This window comes from Lissotriton helveticus, chromosome 5_1, assembly GCF_964261635.1.
Source record: "Lissotriton helveticus chromosome 5_1, aLisHel1.1, whole genome shotgun sequence".
NCBI lineage: Eukaryota > Metazoa > Chordata > Amphibia > Caudata > Salamandridae > Lissotriton > Lissotriton helveticus.
The window spans coordinates 978,155,383-978,181,745 of NC_136065.1; the positions used below are offsets into that span (position 1 = coordinate 978,155,383).

The 26,363-nt window shown below is 42.5% G+C and overlaps 1 protein-coding gene across 1 annotated transcript in view; it reads left to right on the forward strand.

The window, feature by feature from the left end:
* The window catches only part of TCERG1L (transcription elongation regulator 1 like), a 1,322,664-nt gene that overhangs the window by 578,178 nt on the left and 718,123 nt on the right, over positions 1-26,363 (forward strand). The window contains exon 5 of the mRNA XM_078643487.1: positions 7,221-7,346. Within this exon, the coding sequence (XP_078499613.1) occupies positions 7,221-7,346 (126 nt within the window). The remainder of the gene's footprint in view (positions 1-7,220; positions 7,347-26,363) is intronic.

Here is a 26,363-nt window from a genome sequence, read left to right on the forward strand (position 1 = left end):
TAGTGAGACTTTTACCTACATTATGAGCTAATTAAAACCCTATCGCTCATAAAAAGTGTTAGTGCATAGAAACGTGACGACTATGTTTAAATCTTCATAGGCAACTGTTTCCCTTCCCACGCTTTACCTTAATATTCAGAAAGTGTCAGTTTTACGGCAAAGGATTTGCAGGAATCTCGTTAAAGCTGTAAGACATCACGAAGACACAGTTGCAAACCTGCTATATATAAAGATTGTTAAACAAATTCAACTCGTCAAGCTTGAATCATCAACAAAGTAGTGCGTTAGTACCTTTGAAGTAAGATGCCCATGTTATACAGTAAGTAGCTAAAAGTTAATTAGGCTTGGGAGATGTTGCCTGATTGCACGTCCTAAATTTTAGGGATGAAATATAAATTTTGCATGTAACAGTACAACTAAATACTTCCACAGTGTGGGGCTTATTTATCAGGACCCTGCATGGCTTTGGGAAACATCCTTTACAACGCAACTTTTACCATGCAGTGCCTTTACGACGCAACTTTTACCACGCAAACCATTACAACGCATTGCACTGGGGGGCGCTCTAGGATAGGGAATACGTTTAATTTACTATCCAACACCTTCCCTAGTGTCCACGGGGACTGGAGTTGGAATAGTAAATTAAACTATTAACTTTCCAGCACCCCAAAGCGCTATGCGTTGTAAAGGTTTGCGTTGTAAAAACCGCGTTGTAAAGGCATGCGAGGTAAAAGCATGCATTGTAATGTCATACATCCATGGCTTTGATTGGCATAAATCATGATTAAGGCGATGCAGTGCAATTCGCTGCGTCATTTTAATCTGCGCCCGAGAGACGTTCCATGGGTGTTGCACTGGGTTTTCCCATGCGACACTCATGGAATTTGAAGCTGCCCCAGATTTACAAAGTCATGTAAACTTTGGTAAGCGTCAACTCTATACACCTCCAGAGATGATGAGTAGCGAGGAGAAATATTTGTATTTCTCCTTGTGTTTTTCTCCTCCTTCCATGTGTGCTACATTCTGCAACACACATAGAAAGAGGAAAATGACTCTTAGGATTGTTTTTTTGCAGGAAGGTTCCCCTTCCTGCACAAAACCAAATCAGCACTGGAGGTACCCTTGCACCATGGTGTTAGGGTGTCTACGCTGGTGCTACGCTGCCGAAATGGCAGCAGTGCAGGGAGAAAGGACAGGAATACACGCTATTGCTTTAATACAGTGTATTCCTGTCCTTTCTCTTAGGCGTAGGGCAGTGCAGCAAGGTGCCTTGCGGCGCTGCCCTACACAAAAATGCCATAAGTAAGCCCTGGAGTTTCCATCCTTAAAAAGTTGGCATTCAGCTGGCCTACCTGCATTGCACCACATGTAGCAAGTAAAAGAGGCATCACACAGTCTGTTGCTGACATCTTGTATGTCTTTGGTTCAGTTTGAAAGTAAGAGTGCATGACTCCTTAAAATGTGCAAACACAGCCCCTCCTTTGCACCTGAACCTTGTGACATTCAATGTAGTGAGCTGGAATTGTGCAATTCTTTGCAGAATGTCTCACACTTATTCAATGTGTAGGCTTGCATGATTGTTACGGTCCTTTACATGAAATCATCGCTACATCAATATAAAGATTGATTTACAGCTATATGAATGATAGCTGGAATGGAGGATATTGTTCAACTCAGAAACTGTTGCTCAACTTCCAAACATGGATAATGAAATAACTAGTCCAAAGACAGTTCTGTATTTTGTACCAGCGTGCTTAATAATCACCAAAGATTAGCATTTTTATTTTTTGCCTCCAAACAACATCTCTCTTAAGCTTACTTCTTGATACCGGTTGCCTGGTTAGTCTTCTAGATTTAGGGCCATATGTATCAAGCCAAATTGACTTCGCAAACGCCGAAATTCACAGAATTTTGGCGTTTGCGAATGCAATTTGGACTAATGGTATGTATCAAGGAAATGTGCTTCAAAGATAAGGAATCGCAAAATTTGTGATTCCTTATCTTGCGATTGCATTTAAGGAATCGCAAATTTTGCAATTCCTTACATGCAATGTAAGAAGCCAAAAAAAATCACAAATTGGCCTTAAGGAATCGCAAATTACCACCAACTTCTAGTCGGTGGTAAGTTGCGATTTCCTTTCAAAATGCATATTTTTTTCATTTTTCAAAGTGCCATGTGACGCACATACATGCCCTTAGGGCATGTATGTGCGCCACATGTGCACCCATGCAGATTTCAGGGGTGCAACAGGGTGTCCTTTGGATACCCCTGCACCCTTGTAAATATTCTCAATTTGCGATTCGCAAATTGCGAATCGCAAATTTCCCCTTCATTTCTATGGGCCTCCTGGCCTATAGAAATGAATGGGAAATTATTCCTTAATTGCGATTAGCAATTTGCTAATCGCAATTAAGGAATTTTAAGAAATCGCTAAAAAAAAAGCAATTTTCATACATACCATTTTGCGATTTCTAAATAGCGATTCCTTAAAAATCGCTATTTAGAAATTGCAAAAGGGAATGTTGATACATATTTAGTCCCATGACTGACTAAAGATATAGTCTTATTTTAACTGTTTTCGTTTGGAACAAGTTTTGGTCCTGACCAAACTTTATTAAAACTGGCATTCATTAGAACTATATTTAATTCTGCGACAAGTCCTTTACCATTGGCTACTGCTTCTCATTCAGACTGTTAAAGTCAAAGGCTCTGTCACTTCTTCTAACTAACTTTACTCCCTCTGTCATGGCCTTCTCTAGAACTCCTCAATAATGAGGTTCAACTTGTATAAATGTTCCTTGATGCTCTAACTTCATTCACTTTCCTATCCATCTAAAACCCTTTAAGCAATCCTACTTGTTTCTTACCCTTTCTCAAAGCGGAAGATTCACATCAATACTGACAGCTTTTGTCTGATCTGTTTGGCGATCGTAGCTTCCATGAATACCACTGTGTTGCTAATGGCGTAAGTGATTTAGGACCTGATTTAGATTTTGGTCGATAGGTTACTACGTCACAACGGTGACAGATGTCTCGTCCGCCGACATATAAAGCCCATTATATCCTACGAGATTTATATTTCGGCAGAAGGGATATTCATCACCATTGTGGCAAACTAATCCATCCGCTAAGATCTTAATCAGGCGCTAAATCAATCGTCTTCAATAAGCGCCATTATATCATATGATCAACTCTGTGTTTCTGCTCTGAGTTTTGTCTGAAACAAGTGCACAATGCCATTACACTCAACAAAATTGTTAAGCAGCAGATACAATAGTTTTTCAAGCAATTTGACCAATAATGAAGTAGCAAGATGGGCCAAAATGTACTAATAAAAGAAGGATTTAAAGTGGGCTTTTTTAAAAGTGGTTTTACTATTGTGTGAAACCCAGCTACTGGCAACAACAACTTAATAACATATTAAACCGAGTTGTTAAGTCATCAGCTAATATTAAACAGATGTCGCACAGCTAGAGTGATAGTCCAAGGTATAGTGGTGAGCCAGAGGGGCGGGTCAATTAAATGTTTCCACAAGGAAATTGATAGCAATTACCTCCTTTTACGTGCTCACCCACATTTTCTAGGACTGATGCTGCAGGTTTTTTGACTCTGTGCACTTCTATGGTAACCAAGCACTAATGCATGTTCTCTGACCCCCCCACCCCCCAAACATGTTGAAATTTCCTATACTTCTAATTGGCATATTTATCTTACTTGTAAGTCCCTAGTATATGGCACAAGGTATATCCATAATGTCACTTGTAGACTGCATCACATATTGTGCCACAACTAAAGGGACAATGCAGAACATGAATGCAGGCTTGCCATTCGTAACTTGGCTGTGCAGGTTTAAACTGCAATTCGGCAGTTTGGGCTGGACTGTTCCCATGAGGCACAGGGCCAGACTGATTTGCATATGGCCATGTCTGAACGGGTTATGGCAGAGTGGGCTTGTAATGTAATGTAATGTATGTATACTTGTAAAGCGCACTGTTACCTCGTTACGTGGTGTCCTGGCGCTGTATACCGCTGGGGAACCTGTCCTGGCTTTCCCTGTGAGAGGGCACCCCAAGGTGAAGCCAGGCATCCCCGGCGTTGCTGGGGCCGTTGTGGAGATTAAGCAAGCTATTGCCCAGAGTTGCAGAGTGGGACCCATGGTTAGCGTAGGCACCTAAGCGAGAATTATCGAGTCCGCGGACATTGACCCAAGACCCTGCCACGTCGGTAATTGAACCCTGGTCCCGGGCCGACCTCTGCTTCAGGGTCTGCCGCTTCTAACCGGTGAGCCACACTTCTTAAGAACGGTGATGGATTAAACCCAGATCTGTTGACTGGGTGTGAGTGTTTGATTGGTTCAGATGCTCCGTCCATCACCACCCCTTTTGTACCGCTTTGTTCGCCACAAGTTGGCAGGGTATGCTCAGACTTTGAGTCCCTTGCTCACTTTGCCACTGGATTCAAGCAAGCCTGGCTGAAGATGGCTTAAATGCCAGAAACCGGTCCTAGGAAGCTTGATTCCGGCCCAGGGAAGGCATGGCTTGGCAGTTTGGGCTGAACTGTTCCCATGAGGCACAGGGTCAGACTGATTTGCATATGGCCATGTCTGAACTGGGGTGGCAGAGTGGGCTAAAGAACGGTGATGGATTAAACCCAGATCTGTTGACTTGGTGTGAGTGTTTGATTGGTTCAGTTGATCCGTCCATCACCACCCCCTTTTGTACCGCTTTGTTCGCCATAAGTTGGCAGGGTATGCTCAGACGTTGAGTCACTTGCTCACTTTGCCACTGGATTCAAGCAAGCCTGGCTGAAGACAGCTGAAATTCCAGAAACCGGTCCTAGGAAGCTTGATTCCGGTCCAGGGAAGGCATGGCTTGGCAGTTCGGGCTGGACTGTGCCCATGAGGCACAGAGTCAGACTGATTTGCATATGGCCATGTCTCAACTGGGGTGGTAGAGTGGGCTAAAGAACGGTGATGGATTAAACCCAGATCTGTTGACTTGGTGTGAGTGTTTGATTGGTTCAGTTGATCCGTCCATCACCACCCCCTTTTGTACCGCTTTGTTCGCCATAAGTTGGCAGGGTATGCTCAGACGTCGAGTCACTTGCTCACTTTGCCACTGGATTCAAGCAAGCCTGACTGAAGACAGCTGAAATTCCAGAAACCGGTCCTAGGAAGCTTGATTCCGGTCCAGGGAAGGCATGGCTTGGCAGTTCGGGCTGGACTGTGCCCATGAGGCACAGAGTCAGACTGATTTGCATATGGCCATGTCTGAACTGGGGTGGCAGAGTGGGCTAAAGAACGGTGATGGATTAATCCCAGATCTGTTGACTGAGTGTGAGTGTTTGATTGGTTCAGATGCTCCGTCCATCACCACCCCCTTTTGTACCGAATGTGTAAGTACAGCAGAAATTGAGAAGATTTTATCATTTTCTACTATTAAGCTACACCCCTGTTAGCAGACATGCATCATTCCTTCCTTGTTTATGGTTGATTGGTAGATTTATGCAGCAAGTACCATACCTCAGGAGTGTCAGAATGCTATACAGATTGAATAATGTTGCAGCCTTAAGCTACCAAACAAATCAGTCGTGGCCAAGATCCACAATGACATAAATGGCAAACCACTGTGTAAACCTTATCCTCATTCACAATGACAGATAGCACAAATGAAGCAGTATGCAAATTGATATTCCAAAACTAGTGGCATCAGTTCAGACTTAGCATTTATTGTACATTCAATATACCTGTTAATTACTTTCGTCAATTAAAACATTTCATTTTAATTTATAAGTGCTCTGATGTTCAGGGTATAGAAATGTGTGGGGAAATAAATTGGGACTGGGAAACTGAATTATGGGACAGACAGATGTCTATTGTATCTTAGGGTTTCTTGAATGGTCCAGAAGTTCATTAGATCTCATTATTTCTTTTATTCTCAATCTTATTTTTGTTGTTGCTTTTTTTAAGATGTTTTCTTCTTTTCATTTTCCCAGGAAGCTGTTCCCTGTAATACAATATTTAGTTAGGGTTCTTCTGTCAATCAGAAAGCAAGATACTACTTTTACATTGCTCAATTATCTTGAATTCCTCCATTATGTCTACTCTCTCATACATCCTTTAGTTGCTGATCAGCATCTGGGATTTCAAGAATTTCCATATTGAAAATACATTTATAATTGGCAATTTTCAGTGACCATGGTAGTGCTTTATGAATCTCAGACTCTCAAACATCTCTTTCCAAATAAAGTAATTACCTTTTCCCGTGCCTTCCTCCCAAGTACTTACCCACGTCATTTTGTAGGCTTATTTTCTTTGTCCTTTACTGAGGAGAGGTGTTCGGTTAACAAACAGGATAGAACATGTCCCTCAGATTCCTCACTTTTTCTGCTTCCGGCTTAGCTGAAACGCATACGTTTATGTAGTAAAATCGAAGAATAAACAACTATTTTCATTCTAATACGATCACTCAAAATATGAGCACTCAATCACAAGAAAATATGAGCAAGATAATTGATGAACGATTGGGAAGCATACATGTGTATACTCAATGGCATTAAATCTGAATAATGGTTGGTGTAATGGGAGTTATTCTATTGTTACAGTAGATTATAGAGCATGTTTGGCATTAACATATAAATAATTTCTATTTCTTTTATTAACACAACTCAAATTGATTTCTCTATAATAGCCACAATTGTTACTTTATTTCTTTACTTCATTTAACTCGCCATTAGTTTATTTCATTTTCCACAACCCACATTTACGATTGTAAGCTTTGTTGCATAATCCTCTTACTTTTTCAAGATCCATTTTGAGATAGGCAAGGAATGAAGAAAACATTTCCTTTCTGTAAAAGCACTATGGCCCTGATGTACAAAGAGTTTTAACTTTTGCGAAATCCATTAGAGCACTACTCCTAAAAGAAATTGTGAAACATTATTTTGTTTAAAATCATTCCATTTTCTTTTTAGGAAAATGAGGTGCATTTTATTAGTTAAAAGCAGTCACAGACAGGTGTCCACTTCTTCCAAATGCATTGTGCATCTTGCCCTATGCGCCTACCATTTATTTTTCAAATGCAACTGATACATAAAGTAGAAAGAGATATTTCAATAAACAAACTGCACAACTAGAATAAGTAAAATAATTTTTTAGCAAGAGCCATTCTTCTTGAAAAAGCTATTTGACTAAGCATGTGTTTTTGGTGTTTACATACAGGTGTCACTTCAAGAATGGATAGTTGCATGACTCCATTGATACCTACTCAGCTAACAAAGTTAGCTTCTGCATCATCCCCAACAGTGGCTTTTATGGCAACAAATTTAGTGGATCACACATCAGAAGGTGAGTTTACGAGTTAGTAGGAAAACTCCAATATCTAAAATGTAATGGATGTTTTAAGAGAAGAGAGAATTAGATCATGTCAAACAAACTGTTATTTAACTTTAAATTCAGTAAAACAACACAAAACAAAAAAGTGCATGCAACTTATATTTTTAAAGTTTGGTAAGATTTTGAATCAAAGTTTTTCCATGATTTATGTTTATGCAATGAGTTCTCCTTGTGTTACTGTAAAAATGAAAATAGGAAATGCCCTTTATATAAAGCCTGCACAGACAACAAAAACAAGTTCGCTTTTCTATATAAAATAGCATTGTAATTATTATCAGTATCACCATCGTCTTCACCATTATCACTATTGTTGTCGCTATTGGAGAAAAGCATTTATTACATTTTACATCTGTGTAGGTTCAACTGGAAATAAGAACGGTCAATTTCATATGAGGATAATTTGGGGACCATATCTACACTTCTATTTAGACTTATTACATAAAATCGGATAAATAATAAGTAAGGTCATGTTATATGTGTCCGTGCAAGTTAACAACAGCCAGAGTGGAGTATAAATGGTTCTTTCTCAATCAAGTGGCATCTCAGTAATCAAATCATGGTTGAAATAGTGTATTTAAATGCATAATTCCCACATAAATTTGATAAAATGCCAAAGGATATGGAAGGCCACTCTCTAAATATTCAAATACTTTCATAGTGTGCCAGGCCAATGAAACCTTATGTCCCAAGGAGTTAACTCCACTTTTTTAAAATGTGGTATGGGTGTCCACATAAGTCAAACATTACCTCCATTGTGCCAGGGCCAGCAGTTTGCCATCAGTGGCCCAATATTTCGTGGATGCCCCCTTATATCAAAACTGACATAAAATATGCTTGTGCCAGAATTTTGCAATTTGTGCTGTCTATGTGCCGTAGGAATATGACCGTTAAATCCAAAATTACCTCACTATTTCAAGGTCCACATTTTGTCATGGTTACCTCCCTCCCATGAGCCATGTTGTCCACATTTATAATGAAAATGACCTCCATTGTGCTAGTACTAGCATTTTGCGACAAGTGTCCACATGCCAATAATGTCGTCAAATATGCTAGTTTTTTACACGAGTACACTGTATGCCATGAATTACATCTAGTATGCCATTAACAGTATTTTTCCATGGGTGTCCTCTATGCCAATAATTACCTGCCAGTGCTAGTACTTTGTCACAGGTGTCTATCATGCTAAGAATTGCTCAAGTATGCTAGTGCCAGTATTTTGCTCAGGGTGTATCTATATAACAATAATTACCTTCTGTATGCCAGGGATCATCACGCCTCATTCTCCATCACATTTACTCACTCAGACTCATTCTCTCACTGACTCTCATTTATATTTGCTTACAAATCATTATGCTCATTCATTCTTCTCACTCACTTCCTATCACTCATTAATCTCAATAATTTTCACTCACAGATACTAACTGACATTCAGGCTTGGGTTTCCTAACACTTTGCGCCGGGTTTGTGTCACTTCTACTCAGCACAAAGTTCAAGGGTGGGAATTAGAATTCCTATACAATTGCAAATTAGGATTCACATCAGATAACATCCGAAAGTAATGCAATGTTGTGCTATACCCTGCTTTGTGCTACCTTGCACCAAGGGGGCACCCTATAGGTAATGCACAAGTGTTCCCATGCAACCACCAATGGGTTAAGACACCTTTTACAAATATTGGTCCACAGGAGTTTGCACCAAAAATGTACTCCTCCTCGAGGCAGGTGTAGGGAAGAAAAATATTTTTCCAACTTAGCATTTGTGCAGCATTGTACCTCACAAGTCTTAAAGCATAGTTTTCGCAATGGAAGAGACTTCTTCCAGTAAAAAAAAATAATGCTTCAGAGATTTTACACACCCTTGCACTATGGCAGAAGGGAGTCTGCATTGGCATATGGCCGCCAAAACTTCGCCTGGGCACTTGGAGAGAAGAATGCACCGTTTCCTAATAGATATGGTTATTTTTTCCTATTCCCTTTGACATGAGGTAGCGCAGAAACTTCGGTGCAGCGTTACCTTGCATCAAAAAATAGTAAAACTGGATCTCAATCTCATTCACCACCTGGCACTGACCTACTCACTGAAACTCATACATGCATGCTTACTCATACATGCTTACACATACAGGCAAGCATGCTCACACATACACATGCTCTTGTTAACGCGGGATTTCTGGTCTATAGTTATAGATCTAGATCCCAACTCAGGTCGACTGAACCGTTGGTACCTGTCATTGAGTAAAAGGCAATCCACTACTAGGTTAGTCAGTTAATGACTTACACCACTCTAAAGAACCACGGAAGCTTAAAAGTTTAAAAAGTTTATTACAAAGCCAAACTTAACTGGAGATACAAACATCTCAAAATCAGATTCAAAAGATATACGGGTATCAATACAAACATACATTTTCTAAATGCTTTCAGTCGGCAAATGAATATCACCAAAACCAATTCTAGAATTAGCAAAGTTACGAGGATGAACACAAGCTGTAGCTTATGAGTCATTTACAGAAAAGAAGAAAATCAGATTAGACTGTCCCTACTCTAGACTAAGTGACATCCCTACTTTGCAAGATCTTAACCTAAAAAGGTGTCAGCAGTGGTGACTTCCAAAGAAGATCACACACTTCCCTTAGTCTTTGTTTCAAAGTCGATGTCTCGCAGTTCCCTATCTGCCTACCCATCCGCTCTCTTAGGTTCCTCAGATCATCTGCCTTGCCTCCACCCAGGGGTGCTGTCCCTAATACAAAATCACATTTACATTAGAAACGCCCCTAGAGACGCCCCTCACGTGGTGTTGGTTCTGGCGGCAACTTCCATGCTGGTACTCCTTCTAGGCCCATCATTAGCTTTGACCTTGCTTCCCAGGCTCCTCTCCGGCAAGACGGTACCCCCAGGAAATTCCTGAAGACTCCTCCAGGCCTGTGCCAGGCTCTCTTGAACAAAAGTCTATTCATCACTTTCCTGATTAAACCCCCTCGCACCTGCAAAAGACACTTTCTCTGTGGGCCCCAAATTCCGGCCTCCACCATATCTTTAAGTCGTAAACCATGTAACAGGATTCACAGTTAGTGCCTAGCACGACTTTTCTCTAACGAGCACATGCAGATCAAAAGAAATGACTTTATCTATTCAGGCCTATTAAAATTACATGAAACGGGCCTATGCACTCTGTAAAACATTTAATTTCTTTGTTAAACGGTATTCTAACCTATTACACACACGAATTATATGGAAAACACTTCTATAAAATATATTTCAGTTCCATGATCAATACTACCTCGAATTACAATAACATTGAAATCCACTATCTCACAAGAAAGTGTAACAGCATCCTGTACTTTATGTGAACTGCCATGTGGCCTACACATTTCTACGTTTAGCAGAATTACATTTTCCCCTTCCACAGCCACATAACGTAGGATTCCAACATCATCCTAGTATTTCTACACAATTCTACATTAGTTCTCACACAGATATATGCAATTCTACATTTAGTTAAACACTCGTATGTATTTTCACTCTATTAAATCGACACTCTTATATAATGTTTACTAAACTAATACAACGTGCTTGTAAATATGGTGCACTTCTACAGTTTTTCTTAACTTGCGCTCTCTCAATCCCCCCTTTGATGACTTTCAGTAGTCATCACCCTCAAAACACCATCCCTGAGGTATGGTCTGAGTCAAACTGAAGTCGTGTCAGTTCCCCCTCGTTTCATCGTCTCTAGAGCCTTTAGACTCCGGTACTGATTATCCTGCATTGCAGTCAATCTCCTCTCTTGCCTTCTCATGGTTCTTTGCAACCTGTTTGATCTATACCATTGATACAGCCGCACCAATCCCCACAAAGTGATTATACAGATCACTATTATGATAATAGGTTTCAGTATGTACCAAATGATATTCTTTCCTAGGTTGGCAAACCAACCTCCAACTTTACCCATTCCTTGACCTACTTTTTCCCACACTGTTACCTTTGTCAAATCCTCTATTTCATGGTGTATTTCAGTAATGTTTCCAATGTACTTCTCCAACGGTTTTGAATTGTCTGGAATGTAAGTGCAACATTCCTGGACCTTCAAAGCCTTACAGACTCCTCCCTCTTTGGCTAACAGAACATCTAGAGCAAGTCGGTTCTGAAGAACCATTGCCCTTATCGATTGCATCTCTCCTTCCACCAGCATTAGTGATCTAGCAGTACTGGCGGACAACCTATCTACAACTGTTGCCAATCTTCTAATCTTAACATCATTTAGTGCTATCCCTAAAATAGGAAACATAGCACCAAATACGTCTCCAACTACCTCCTCAGTGCTGACATCTCTTCTTTCCCTAACTTGTTTTCCTCCCTCTATGATTTCCAAATCCTTAGCATGATATATTTTGGGAAAGACAATTGCCAAATAACATGATCCATACCAATTATCTGGTAGTTTCACGTATGCATTTCTCCCACAGACCAAATATACATTTGGGATCACCTGCATTTCCTTCAGGAAATCCTTCGAATAGTACTCTAACTGGAAAGCATGTTCGCAACTCACCTTACCCACAAATACATTCTCATAATAAGTTTCACTTCTATGTATGCACAGTTTCCCCCTTTTCTCTCGATCTAGAGCTATTGGACCATTGCTACCCTTTCTTTGGTGTGCCCTTTCTTCTTCGGTCCAATCTGTTTTCCATTGACCTGAAGATTTTAAAATCTTTTGTCTCCTGTATCGATCATCCACCTGCCCTACAAACTTTTTCTCAATTTCTGACACTTTACAAGTCAAAATATTCCTTCGGGCATGTGAAGTATCTAAAGTTTTCCATGGAAGGAAAAATTTCTGTAATCTGTCTTCACTCTTATAGTAATCCCATTTATTCAAATGCTTGTAGTTCGGCACTTCTGGTAACACTGAGTCAAAGTTCGAGAAATAGTACTCGAACCCATCCCTTTCATAAAATATGCTCAGCAATAAACTACATGTGATTCCATAAGTCAATGGAAGATGATGGTATCTGATACCTTCGTCTACAGAGGCTGGCAATTTCATGCACACGTAGCAATTTTTGGCCTCCATAGCATCAGCATATTCGTATAACAATTTAGCATATGCATTCGATTTAAAGTTCCCCTGGGATTCATCTACATGTAACCTACGAGTCTCAGCTGCTAGTAAAGCTTTGTCTTTCTCTGTATTGTCCCCCTTTTTACTAGCAATAGTAGGTTTCTGTATCGATGTAATCTTTGGTTTTGTTGTTGCTTTCTCTTCGTTTTCATGTCCCACTACATATGATATAGTAACTACTAAAGCTATAAGAAAAATCACTCCCACTAAAAGTGTGCCTATTATACATTTGGCCCTGCGGTTCGGGTTGCCAACCTCCATGTCCTCAAACCGTGTAGTTCCAGTTTTTTTTCACAGCACAATGTCTCTTTTCGAACCACAACTGGAAGCTGGAAATCTTCTCCGCAAGATCAGTCTTTGATTTCTATAGCAACAGACAACCCTAGCCCTTCTCCGTCCTCTAAATGGAAGTCCCTACTTTCTTCTTTCACTTGGCGCTAGGTTATCTCTTCATTAATTTATTTACAAAGTCTTTAACAATCTGGAATTATACGTGTTCCAACGACTCTCATCACTCCTTCTAATATTTCTAAACGAAGAAGGAGCTCCTCGAGTATTGGACTCCTTGAACAACAAACCGGAAATTCTACAGTGTTTAAAACCCTGTCTCTTATTCCACTCAGGAGAGGAGGATAGACAATATTGAGAGTCAGCAATCCTTCGACCTCCAATCCTGGTATCAGCAACTCTATTTCCACTGTTATGATGGGGTCAACTCTGGTCAGGGTCACTTGCCTCACCCTCCCAGTTCTGCGTGCTTCGGACATCTGTAGCGAGGTAGGTCCACTCAGGAGTAGAGTATCTTCTGCAAGGCACTCGCACCCTCCTTGATCTCCTTGGACCTTCCTGTTCCTGTCCTTGTACACCTTCGTCCAGATCCGAGTCTTCAGATATAGGAGCAAGAGTTTCTTCTCGAGCTGGCTTCAAGCTTGGCCTCCTTTTTCTTTCAGGCCAAGTAGCTGCTCCACGCCTTGTCCTCCTATTTCTTGTCCATTCACTCGGTTCTTGATCACTCTGGACTTGTTCTGTGTCTGAGTTGTTTTCACCGCAGCTTTCTCCTTCAGTGGCAACTTCAGTTTCACTGCCGTTCTGTCTTTCTTCTTCTTCTGGATCCGTAACGCTCCCAACTTCCTCAGACACCCCCACAGCTTGACTGATCCCCTCTAGTGGCCCACCGTCCACAACTGAATCTTCATCTGCGAGAGGAGCTGTTTCTTCTAGGGGCGCTGGAACTCTTTGAGTATGGGAAGCGTGGATCCAATTTGGCAGCCCTCCGCACTTCACAGCGGTATTCGTGGTAAGGATGACCTGGTAGGGCCCCTTCCAGCGCACATCTAGGCAGTTCTTCCGGACATGCTTCTTCAACAGCACCCAATCTCCTGGGCACAGATCATGACACAGGTCTCTGGAAGATGGAACCTCAGCAGCCTGCACCTGGAGGGACACAGAATGAATGGCGTCAGACAGTCCCTTGCAGTAATCCAGGATTAGGTCATCTGTAATGTTCAACAAAGCAGTGGTTGGGACAGTTGGAAGTCTCATTGCCCTCCCCGTCAGGATCTCATGCGGAGAGAGGCCTGTCCTCCTGTCTGGTGTGCTACGCATACTCATAAGTACCAAAGGCAGAGCATCAGGCCAACTTAAGGAAGTCGATGAGCATACTTTGGCTATTTGGGACTTCAGCGTGCCGTTGATCTGCTCCACGATACCTGAAGCCTCTGGTCGATAGCTACAGTGCAACTTCTGATCAATGTTCAATGCAGAGCAAAGCATTTTCACAACTTTGCTGTTAAAATGAGTTCCTCGATCTGATTCCAGGGAGTTTGGCACCCCGTAGCGCGGGATCAACTCTCTAAGCAACAACTTTGCTACTGTGAGTGTGTCGCACCTGCGTGTAGGGTATTCTTCGACCCATCTGGAAAATATGCATACAACCACCAAAACATACCTCAGGTGGTTGCTTTTTGGCATTTCAATAAAATCTAATTGCATTCTGTTGAAAGGCCCCCCAGACCTTCCAATGTGACTCATTGTAACCGGTGTTCTTTTCCCTAAGTTCAGTTGCTGACATGTGACACATCTCCTACACACTGCTTCTGCTGCAATCCTAAACTTAGGGCAATACCAAGTCTGCCTGAATACCCTCAGCATGGCATCTCTTCCTAGATGTACTGGACCATGTATCTGTCGTGCCATTGGACTCACTAATTCCTCAGGTAACACTGCTCTTCCATCTGCTGAAACCCAGAAATCCATTTCACTTTTCACACATCCTGCTGTTTCCCATGCCTTTTTCTCAGAATCAGGTGCATTTTCTTGCATGTTTTTCAAATCCTCCCAAGTATCCACTGTTTCTAGCATCATGTTTAATTCGGTCTTTTCCTGAACCCCACCTACTTCCACCTCCGTGAAAGAATATCCTTGCTCCGCACAATAGCGGGCAACTTCATCTGCATATCTATTACCTTGTGACACAAAATCAGTATTCTTAGTGTGGGCTACACATTTAACGATTGCGATTTCAGCTGGACCTTGTAATGCTTCTAACAGTAATCGCACAAATTCTCCATTTCGAATAGGCGAACCAGAGGAGGTCATGTAACCCCTCTGAGACCACAACTGCCCAAAATCATGAACTACACCGAAACCATATTGGCTATCCGTATAGATGGTGACTCTAATTTTGTTTCCTGCTATACAGGCACGTGTCAATGCAATGATTTCTGCTACCTGAGCGGAGTGTACTCCTTACAGGCAAGCGACTTCCACAACTCCAGTAATGGTGCAAACTGCATAAGCTGCTCTCAACCGACCAGTATCGTCTCTTGAACATGACCCATCAACAAAGAAAATTTCATCAGGGTCGATCAATGGCTCATCCACGATATCTGGTCTTGGTTTCGTGCATAGTTCAGTCACATCAAGGCAATCGTGATCTTCACATTCCTCGCCTTCTATATCGTTAGGAAGTGGCATCAGAGTAGCAGGATTCAAAACAGAGCACCTCTTAAGGGTCACGTTCTCTGCAGCAAGAATAACTTGCTCGTAGCGCGTGAGCCTACTGTTGGTCATGTGCTGTGTCTTGGTCCTGGTCATCAACAATTCTACAGAATGCGGTACATACACAACTAACTGGTGTCCCATTACTATATTTTCACACTGCTCAATGCTGACACCTGTTGCAGCAACGGATTTGAGACATCCGGGCAACGCTGCGGCTACTGGATCTAAGGTAGCCGAAAAGTAAGCAACTGGTCTACGGGCATTTCCATGAATTTGCACTAAAACTGATAAAGCACAACCCTCCCTCTCACAGCAGAAAAGTGCAAATGGTTTCTCATAATCTGGCATTCCCAAAGCCGGAGCACGACACAAGTCTTCTCTCAGCTGGAGGAACACCATCAAACAATCATTGTCCCATGGTACCGGATCACTCACCTCCTTGTGCGTCAGTTTTTGTAAGGGTTTTGCTTTCAGTGAAAAGTTAGCTATCCACTGTCGGCAGTAACCAACCATTCCTAAAAACATCCTGACTTCTCTCTGCGTCGTAGGCGCGTTCATTTTCATTATCGCCTCTATCCTATCTGGTGACACCTTGCGCTTTCCTTATTCTATCCGGTGCCCCAAGTACTGTACTTCTGTCAGACAGTACTGCAATTTGCTCGGAGAAACCTTGTGTCCATTTTCAGCTAAATGGTTCAGCAAGGCAATGGTATCTGTCTTACAAGCCTCTTCTGTCTCTGACGCAACAAGTAGGTCGTCTATGTACTGGACCAGAACCGAGTTATGGGGCAGTACCAGACTTTCAAGATTTTTCTTCAACAGCTGGTTGAAAATTTATGGGATATCTGTAAACCCTTGGGGGATTCGACACCACGTTAAAACGCGATTTTCCATTTTAAAAGCGAAAAGGTACTGGCTCTCTTCATCCAATGGGATTGAAAAGAAAGCCTGACAAAGATCTATCACTGTGAACCACTCAGCTTGGAACGGTATCTGAAACAATATCACTGATGGATTCGGTACCACTGGACAACATGAAACAGCTATGTTGTTAATTTTTCGAAGATCTTGCACTATTCTAAATTTCCCACTAGGTTTCTGCAAACCCATAATTGGGGAGTTGCATGGACTTCCCTCGATTTCCTTCAGTATTCCCTGTTGTATCATAGAATCGATCACAGGCTTTATTCCTGCAATCGTCTCCGGGGTCAGTTTGTATTGGGGCGTTCTTGGATATTCAGCATTTGGTTTAACCATAATCTTCACTGGCTCTACTCCTTTGATCAGTCCTATCTCTTCCCCAGTAAAATCCCATACCTCGGATGACACTGCACCTCGTAAATCCCATGGGAGCTCCTCCACTGTCAGTGTAGGATACAGCTCTATGCATGTTCTTGAATTTACAACTTTAAAGGTAGCGTCATCATCTGTCGTCTCTACCTCTACTCCCTGAGGTGTGCAGTTATGGTGCAGTTCAGTTTGCACAATAAGTCCCTTCCTAACAGACACACAGGACTAGAATCACATACCACAAACTGATGTTCATCCGAGTAGTTTCCTATTTTCACTGACACTGGTTCCGTCAAAGGGCTATTCATTCTCTTATTTGCAACTCCTACCACCTGAATCGTTTCCCCCGACATTGGTAGATCTGGAACCACTGCCGATCTCAGAGTTGATCGAGTAGCTCCAGTATCCACCAAAAATGTTGTAGGACACCCTGCCACTTCTGCCTCAACGAACGGTCCTCTTTGATCCACTTCTAGAACTGCCCCGAGAGTGCAGTCCTCCTCTCTACTTACACCTCGTCCCGTCAATGGATCAACGTAGTAACACTCTTCTTTACCTGTGAACAAAGGCATTTGTCTATAGACCTTTCCTCCTGTCGTAATCTTTGGTGGCTGAGGGAACTGAGCTCGTGGAGCCGAAGTCCCCCCTTTGGCCACATTACTTCTTGACACTGTCACCCTTTGAACTGGAGCTTCCTGAACTTCATCCTCTACTTCTATCTCTCCATTTTCAGGGTTATAGGGACACTCACGTCTCCAATGTCCCACCTGGTGACACTGATGACACTTTGTCGTTTTCTTCAACGTAGCAAGGTCTATTCTAGGTCTCGGGTTTTCCTCGCTGTCTCTATTCTGTCCGTTTGGTTTTCGTCCCATTGTCCCTGTTCCCTGTTGGCGCTGTCCACCCTTTCCAGCTGACTGCATCTGCACTACAATCAATTTTTCCTTTAATTTCTTTGCTTTGGACTCTATCTCATCACTACAGTATCTTGCATATCGCAAAATCTCATCCAAGGGTTTGTTTTGCCAACAAATTAAATGCTGCTGAATCATCAGACAAATATCAGGTCTCAACCCCAAAACAAACTTTGATACAAACTGTCCTATATCCTTGGGGTCCATTACATCTAGTCCGCTGTATTGTTTGAATGCTTTCAGCAATCGCTCATAATACTCATGGACTGTCTCCTTTGGTTCCTGTCTTGTTCGGTCTATTTTCACCCAATCTATGTCTTGTGGTGGCACCTTTTCCTTCAGCCATGTCATTACCCTATCGTATTTCAACATTACTGTTTCTGACGGTCCATTAGTGCTGGGATTCCTTTCTGGTTCTGCATTTGGCCACTCGACACTAACCTTGCATGTCATCCACAAGTCTCCTGGGACCACAATGTCAAACAAGGTGTTCAAATCAATCCACAATACTTTCGAGATCTTCACAAACCTCTCTACCTGCTTATACCACTCGACCGGGTTCTCCCTTAATTTCGGAAATGAGTTGGTAAATGCAGCCAAATCTCCCCTACTCCAGGGCACATGTACATAATTCCCATTCGATATTTCCCGCAAAGGGAATGCCTCCATCTGCATTAGCCTTCCCTCCGGGGACATCACATTCATACTCCGCCTAACAGTTCCCTTTTTGGACCACCTCTCTTCCCATTTGTCCAGATCTCTCCATGCTCTTATTCCCGTGATCAATTCCCTTATGTGTGTTTTTAATCCCGTTGTCCTCCTCTCATCTAAGTCCTGATCTGAATACTGCAACCTGTGGTTACCCTGTAATGACTTGGTTCTGGACAAATCTACCATATACTTGTCTGCCAGTTCAGACAGTTTCTCATGAGTTGCTCTGGCTTTTCGTGTGATGTCCTTTGCTATAAACAGTAGCTCATCTTGTTCATACATGTCAATCCTCTCTATCGGCACTGTACCATCTATGATCTCGTCCAGATCAGATTTTAAACTGGACACGTCAAGTCTTTTGGCTTTTATTACAGCTTTCAATATGCCATCTCTAGAGAATCCATTGACGTCTCTCCCATCACAGCTCTGGGTCCTACGTCTAGGCTCAGGCGAGTTGTGGGGAGTCCTCCCTTGCTCCCATCTCTCCAGGTCCCATGCAGTTCCATCCTCTCTGGGTGTATGGTGAAACACTTTCCCATTTCTCATAGTCCCACAATTCCCATCCTGCATGGTTTCCCTAGATGCATGGTAAGACATTCCGTTATTCCCCATTTCTTCAGCACTTGCCGGTGGTCTCTGATCTCTCGACTCGTGGCAAGATCCTTCGCTGTTCCCTATGCTCCCTCGACTCCAATGCTGTACGTTATCATTAGGTGCATGGTGAGTGCACCTAAACCTATCCCTGTATTCTTGTGTCCTTCGGTCTCCCTCACTTTGAATGAGACGAGACGTCTCTCCACATCCTGTACTTCTCTCACTTCTCTCCTGCCCATTTCCACCGTCAATATGACGTATAACTCCTCTACTCTCCTGACTTTTACCGTCCCACTCCTGACTGCTTGCGCTAGCCCCGCAGTGAGACAATGTTCCATTGCCTCGACTTCCCCATTCTGCTTCTGCTCTTGGCCTGTTGTTCTGTGCTTCTGTCGACGCATCCCATTCTCTCAAGTCAGCCCTCAGCTCTTTGTAAGATTTCGGCCGTGGTCCCCTCAGATCCATCGGTCCTCTCTGACCCCCCTGTTCTACTACGGGACCCACTGCTGAATCCAATGGGGTGCTCCAAGTTACTGGTCCTGACAATTGCCTCCAAGCATTGGTCGTGTTATTCCTTCTTTCCATCTCAACTCTTTCTCTATCTAGCTATACCTGTTTTTCTTCCCTCGCTTTCTCTGGGTTATAAATCGACCGTATAGGACCTATGGTAACAGGTACTTGAAGAGCATCTGGCAATCCATGAGACTCAACCCTCTCTGCTTCTGGCACCTTCTGCACCACGAACCTTCCGACCACACTCTCTACAGGACCATGTTGAGGTGTCTCCTCACCTTTGGTAGGTACCCAATCCGCTATAGGGAGTGACCTATACCCTTCTATGCCAACCCTGTCTTCTTTTGGGAGCCCCGTACCTTCTGTCTCCCTATTGTCCGGAGGTGGTCTATCTATCAACAACCTATTTATGAGGCCGTCCTCCGACTCGCTCTCATCATCCTCTTCCATGGGTTTCTTTTCACCTGTAATCTCTCTCAAGGGGTACAACTTGTCTACTTCAATCGTCCGTACCCTCCATTTCTTGGCTTCCTCATCCCATTTAGCATCTTGCACTGCCCTTACTGATCGCCTTACCCTTTCTTGGCGTCTATTCTGATTCCTGTCGTGCGCCGCCCTAATCCACGCATTAAGGGCCTCAAACTGTGTTGGTCTAGGCAAAGGTCTCAGTGAGGACATGACTGCTTTCAGCTGATGTAACACTTCTAATCTAAAAGTTCCATATTTCGGAAAGGTCAATTCCTCATTCCCTTCTGTAATCTTACTCCAAGTATCGAGCCACAGTATAGTATGCAACCCAACATTTGCTGCCATATAGTAAGCTGGTGTACCCTCTGGCGGTGCCTCTTCCCCACAATAGGATTCTCTTCTCTTTCTCTTAAAAATCCCTCTCAAGCATTTAAAACACTTCATGTTCAAAATCTACGAATTTCTATTTTCTCCGCATTCGTTTACTTCCTGATGACAATCCACCAATCTCAGCGCGGTTTTCGCTAACTGGCCTATCACAGCGCGGCTCTCCGCTGACGTCACACCAACCGTCCTATCACTGCGTGGCTTTAGCCGACGTCACCCCAACCGCCCTATCACAGCGCGGCTCTGACTGACGTCTCTCGTTCCAGCGCGGCTTCACACTGACCGACCTATCTCAGCGCGGCTCTCGCTGTCGTCACTCGTCCCCCTTTGCAGCAGTTCCCCTCCTTTCTCCGCTCGTCTCCCGGTCATGCATGCGTCCCATTCATACTCTGAAAAAAATGATTACTTCTGACCAAGCGATCACTTTTCTCTGACTGTACGTCCACAGTCTAACTGTAATTGTCACCTTAACCGACGAAATGTCTTTTCTTGTACGTCCAGACAATCGCCTTCTCTGATAGGTTACTTGCACACGGTAACTTTCGACCTGCGTCCGTTACCCACACACGCACTCTTGCATTCCCCCTATCTCGGTCCTGCGGCGGTCAATGGTACCTCATGACCTCCTTACTCTGGTCGACAATTACTCTGGATGTTCGATACACTCGAACCACTTAAGCTCTACCCCGAACTTAAGATTTTACCAGGTTGCGCGCGCTCACAACCTTCTCACAATCACACTACAGGCATTCAACTCCGCATGACATTACAATACAAATACAACACAAAACACCGCAATCTGTCCACGCATGACCCTTGTTATACTCACTCTCGTCCGATACTGCTGCTTTTCTCTCTCTCCGTCAGTGCCTTCTTCGGCAGGCCACCTCTCGAGCTCTAGGGACCTTGGGGTAAACTAACCTAGTCTAGATCACCTTCCTCAAGAAGGTAACCATCCTCACTCTGCTACCAACTGTTAACGCGGGATTTCTGGTCTATAGTTATAGATCTAGATCCCAACTCAGGTCGACTGAACCGTTGGTACCTGTCATTGAGTAAAAGGCAATCCACTACTAGGTTAGTCAGTTAATGACTTACACCACTCTAAAGAACCACTGAAGCTTAAAAGTTTTAAAAGTTTATTACAAAGCCAAACTTAACTGGAGATACAAACATCTCAAAATCAGATTCAAAAGATATACGGGTATCAATACAAACATAAATTTTCTAAATGCTTTCAGTCGGCAAAAGAATATCACCAAAACCAATTCTAGAATTAGCAAAGTTACGAGGATGAACACAAGCTGTAGCTTATGAGTCATTTACAGAAAAGAAGAAAATCAGATTAGACTGTCCCTACTCTAGACTAAGTGACATCCCTACTTAGCAAGATCTTAACCTAAAAAGTTGTCAGCAGTGGTGACTTCCAAAGAAGATCACACACTTCCCTTAGTCTTTGTTTCAAAGTCGATGTCTCGCAGTTCCCTATCTGCCTACCCATCCGCTCTCTTAGGTTCCTCAGATCATCTGCCTTGCCTCCACCCAGGGGTGCTGTCCCTAATACAAAATCACATTTACATTAGAAACGCCCCTAGAGACGCCCCTCACGTGGTGTTGGTTCTGGTGGCAACTTCCATGCTGGTACTCCTTCTAGGCCCATCGTTAGCGTTGACCTTGCTTCCCAGGCTCCTCTCCGGCAAGACGGTACCCCCAGGAAATTCCTGAAGACTCCTCCAGGCCTGTGCCAGGCTCTCTTGAACAAAAGTCTATTCATCACTTTCCTGATTAAACCCCCTCGCACCTGCAAAAGACACTTTCTCTGTGGGCCCCAAATTCCGGCCTCCACCATATCTTTAAGTCGTAAACCATGTAACAGGATTCACAGTTAGTGCCTAGCACGACTTTTCTCTAACGAGCACATGCAGATCAAAAGAAATGACTTTATCTATTCAGGCCTATTAAAATTACATGAAACGGGCCTATGCACTCTGTAAAACATTTAATTTCTTTGTTAAACGGTATTCTAACCTATTACACACACGAATTATATGGAAAACACTTCTATAAAATATATTTCAGATCCATGATCAATACTACTTTGAATTACAATAACATTGAAATCCACTATCTCACAAGAAAGTGTAACAGCATCCTGTACTTTATGTGAACTGCCATGTGGCCTACACATTTCTACGTTTAGCAGAATTACATTTTCCCCTTCCACAGCCACATAACGTAGGAATCCAACATCATCCTAGTATTTCTACACAATTCTACATTAGTTCTCACACAGATATATGCAATTCTACATTTAGTTAAACACTCTTATGTATTTTCACTCTATTAAATCGACACTCTTATATAATGTTTACTAAACTAATACAACGTGCTTGTAAATATGGTGCACTTCTACAGTTTTTCTTAACTTGCGCTCTCTCACTCTCTCACAAAACACACTGTCACACACAAGAAGGCACACAACATTTAAAACCATTCTCTTATAGTGAAAAATAGAATATTATTGACTATTAGTATAATGAACAATGGGAAGAAAATAAGGAATACAGAGCCACCCCTGTGTGTTTTTGGCACTGATTTTGCTACAACTGAAGCCAATAGTCGCAAAAGCAGTGGTAGGGGTCGCACGCAGCAAGGCAGGGATCGGAGCAGCAACCCCTGGCCACCCCTAAATTAAGTCTCTATTTCCACCTATATAATTTTTCACCCTACGTATTTGGAGCTTGACTCATGTGCATACTGAAAAAGACAACTGTCTTTCCACTTATAGAACATGGTAGCACATGCACGTGGGATGTCTATATATCTTCATATACCATTCATATTGTGTTTTTCTGTAATTTAATGGTATGTACTTGAGCTCCACAAAAGTGGTCCTAAATGTCCCAGTCAACACACTTTTTAAAATACGAAAGTCTTGTTTGAATATTAACCACTGTTTCTGAAAAACACTTTGTATCTAAGGCTTAAACATGCACTAATCTAGAATTAATATGCTGCGAGGCTGTCAACACCTAACCCCCTCCCCACACCCAACATTTCTCAAATGATACTGCTTGACATGTGATAACACTGTATAAGGTGAGTGTTAATTCAAACTCTATTACAGCTCCCTTGTGTTACCAAGGTGTTTATTTATTCCTAAAGTCATAATTAATTGGCCCCATCACCTAAACAGCAAGGAAGCTTTGTGTGCGCGATGTCATTTACCACCCGCCATTAACATCAACCTTCTATCTGGAATACATACCGAGATATGTCCTCATAACTTCACTTTTACTTCAATTAAAGGACTACGGACATTTCTTCTCAGTGTTACATTTATTTCAATACTATTATTGGTGCACACTGCATATAATTGAAAGAAATTCAGTAATTACAAACTGATCACAGATGAAAGAGAGAATACAATAAAATGTGCTTAGGGTTGCCAGTTTACGTTCATTAAATTGTTTCATAGTTTGTTTCACCCTTTTGTCACTATGTATGAACAATGTATCTCCCCACTAAATTCAGTGGCACACAAAGTGTGCACTGCGTCCAAAGAAAATGGCGCCGATGATCTGACTGGGTAGAAAAATAAAGCCATTAATTTGTATTCTTTTTTTAATTTGAACTTATCTGAAGCATTTGGTCTCCACAAATTGTGCAGACCTGACCGGGGCTTGTGCGTAAGAACTGCAAATATAAGATGTTGTTGATAAAACTACGCTTTGAGCTTGAAGATTCTTCTGTGTTAAAATAAAAATGTAAGGAAATCATATGCACTAAAGTTCTTCAGCAGCGACGCTATCAATTGTATCCAGCTATTAATGGGTTCTTTCCAAAAATGTCTTGGATTGCTTCTGAAGTAGTGCAGGTGCCTCTATTGGATCTGTTGCTACCTTTCAGCCTGTTGTGCCTGGTTCCCTAGATTTTGACTATCTTTAGGGGGGCCATGTTTATCTTGGGGATGCGTCTTCGATGACTGGAGACATTCAGGAGGGGGTTAATCAGTCCACCATAATTTCTCCTTTCTCTGATGTGGTCGCTCCAGCTATCACACAAGAATTGTCTCATAATCCTTACGAATAGTCCTACAAAGTCTTTTGCTTTTCTACCATAACTCTGGAAGGAGTATGCGATGATTTAAGTGTGGGCCCCGCTTCTGAGGAACTTTTAAGAGCTGAACTCAATGGCTATGGAGGGGTGGCTGTCTGCATAGAGACGAGAGTTGGGGAAGATTTAACACTCCTAGATACTGATATGGGGAGACATCCCAAATTGTGTTCCTAAGTGAGATTCTTCACTGAAATCGTTGAATAAAAAGAGTCTCCTAAATGTAAGTCCCCCTTCTCAGCATCTCTCCATGAATCCTTTCTACTGTAGTTCAAGTCACTTGATAGGTTCCTCCTCCTCTGAGTTTGAACAGGATACATTTTTGCTCTGTAAGCAGGTAAATAACGGTAATGGAGGGGATCGCGTCCCTTCTGATTTCTTATTTTGTATTGAAAAAATTCTCTGTTCCCTTCTGTCTTCATTGGAGAAATCAGTGTTAAGCACTGACCACATTCTGGAAAGGATGTCTACTATTTTGTTTGAAGTTCAGCATATGAGTAAGATTGGTTTTTCTAGCTTTATGCCAGCAGCAAACTCTCTTAAAGAATCATCAGAGAACCATACATCAATTCTGTATGTGGCCCATGGAGGGGTGAGAGACTTTTCTGTCCAAGCTGGCTCACCACTTCGTTTGTCAACCCCCAAGAAACAGTTTGTAATTTTGAAAACAAAGAATTTCATTTAAATGTATTATTTGGGGATATGGATACGCGCTCTCCCCAGGACAATGCCAGATTGACTATTTTTCAATGTTTAAAAAGGGGTTTAAAATAGGTTCTGGAAAGTCTGAGAAAGGCAATGGATCTGTTTTGCAGACTGACAAGGGGTGGGAGGGAGAGCTGGCTACTGCTAGTACCTCCTCCACCCAATATCATAATGTGACGGGATCTTTGGTGCGCTAATAAGAGAAACGAAGGCGGTAGAGGTGGATAGTCCTACAAGTAATCAAAAAGGTAAGACTAAGAAAAAGAAGCAACAAAAAACTAGATGATTCCCCAAATGGAAAGTAAAAGGTTGCACTTTCCCTTGGTTCCTGCCATGTAGAGTGTAGGGAAGGGAAGATCTTTGAATGACCCCTTCGAAAGTGGTGCCTGGAATAGTTACATTAGACAAAATGTGGCTCCTTTAGAGGGCGATGGTAAGTTCTGGTGTGGCACTGACTTCCCACACTCTGCCTCTCCCTCCCTCAGAGAGTTTCAATTACCTAACTTAGTGAGGCGGCTGTGTCTCCAGATGTGGATGGGAGAATGCGATGTGGGGTCCCCCGCTCCAATTGGAGTTCAGGGGTAGGGAAGTTGGTAGTCTGGATAGGTGGACTTAGGAGATAAATGCCCAGAAAGGTGGGCCCAGTAAGGGCTATATGGTGTCTAATCATTGTGTATAAGAAACGCTGATGCTGGTACCACTAATGTAGCCTACTGCACTCTTGCCCCCAGTTCAACTATGCAGCAAAAGTTATCAGTCAGAGGGAAAGGGTTCCTTTATGGATTCCCCTAAGGAGTACCTTTATTTGGACTGGTGGGGAGAAGAATGTTTCATCCCATATGTTGGACTTTATTTTGTTACAAAAGTTTCATTCTTAGTTCTTTTACTGAGATTGAGGCCTTACAATTGGTGTCTAGCGGTGATATTATTAATGTGAAGATCCATTCTTTGGACCCTTCCCTTTATTGTAGGGTTACTTTTAGCTCCCTGATTATTGCCAATTTGGTGGTGCAGAATTGTGAACACTTTCTTAAGTGAGGGATTGATGTAATACCAATTATGGAGCTCTGGGAATGTCCTTTTAATCTTCCCCAACTCAGAATCCAAATGGCCATAGTGTCCCAATGTCAGTGGTGTGTGATGCAGCGGG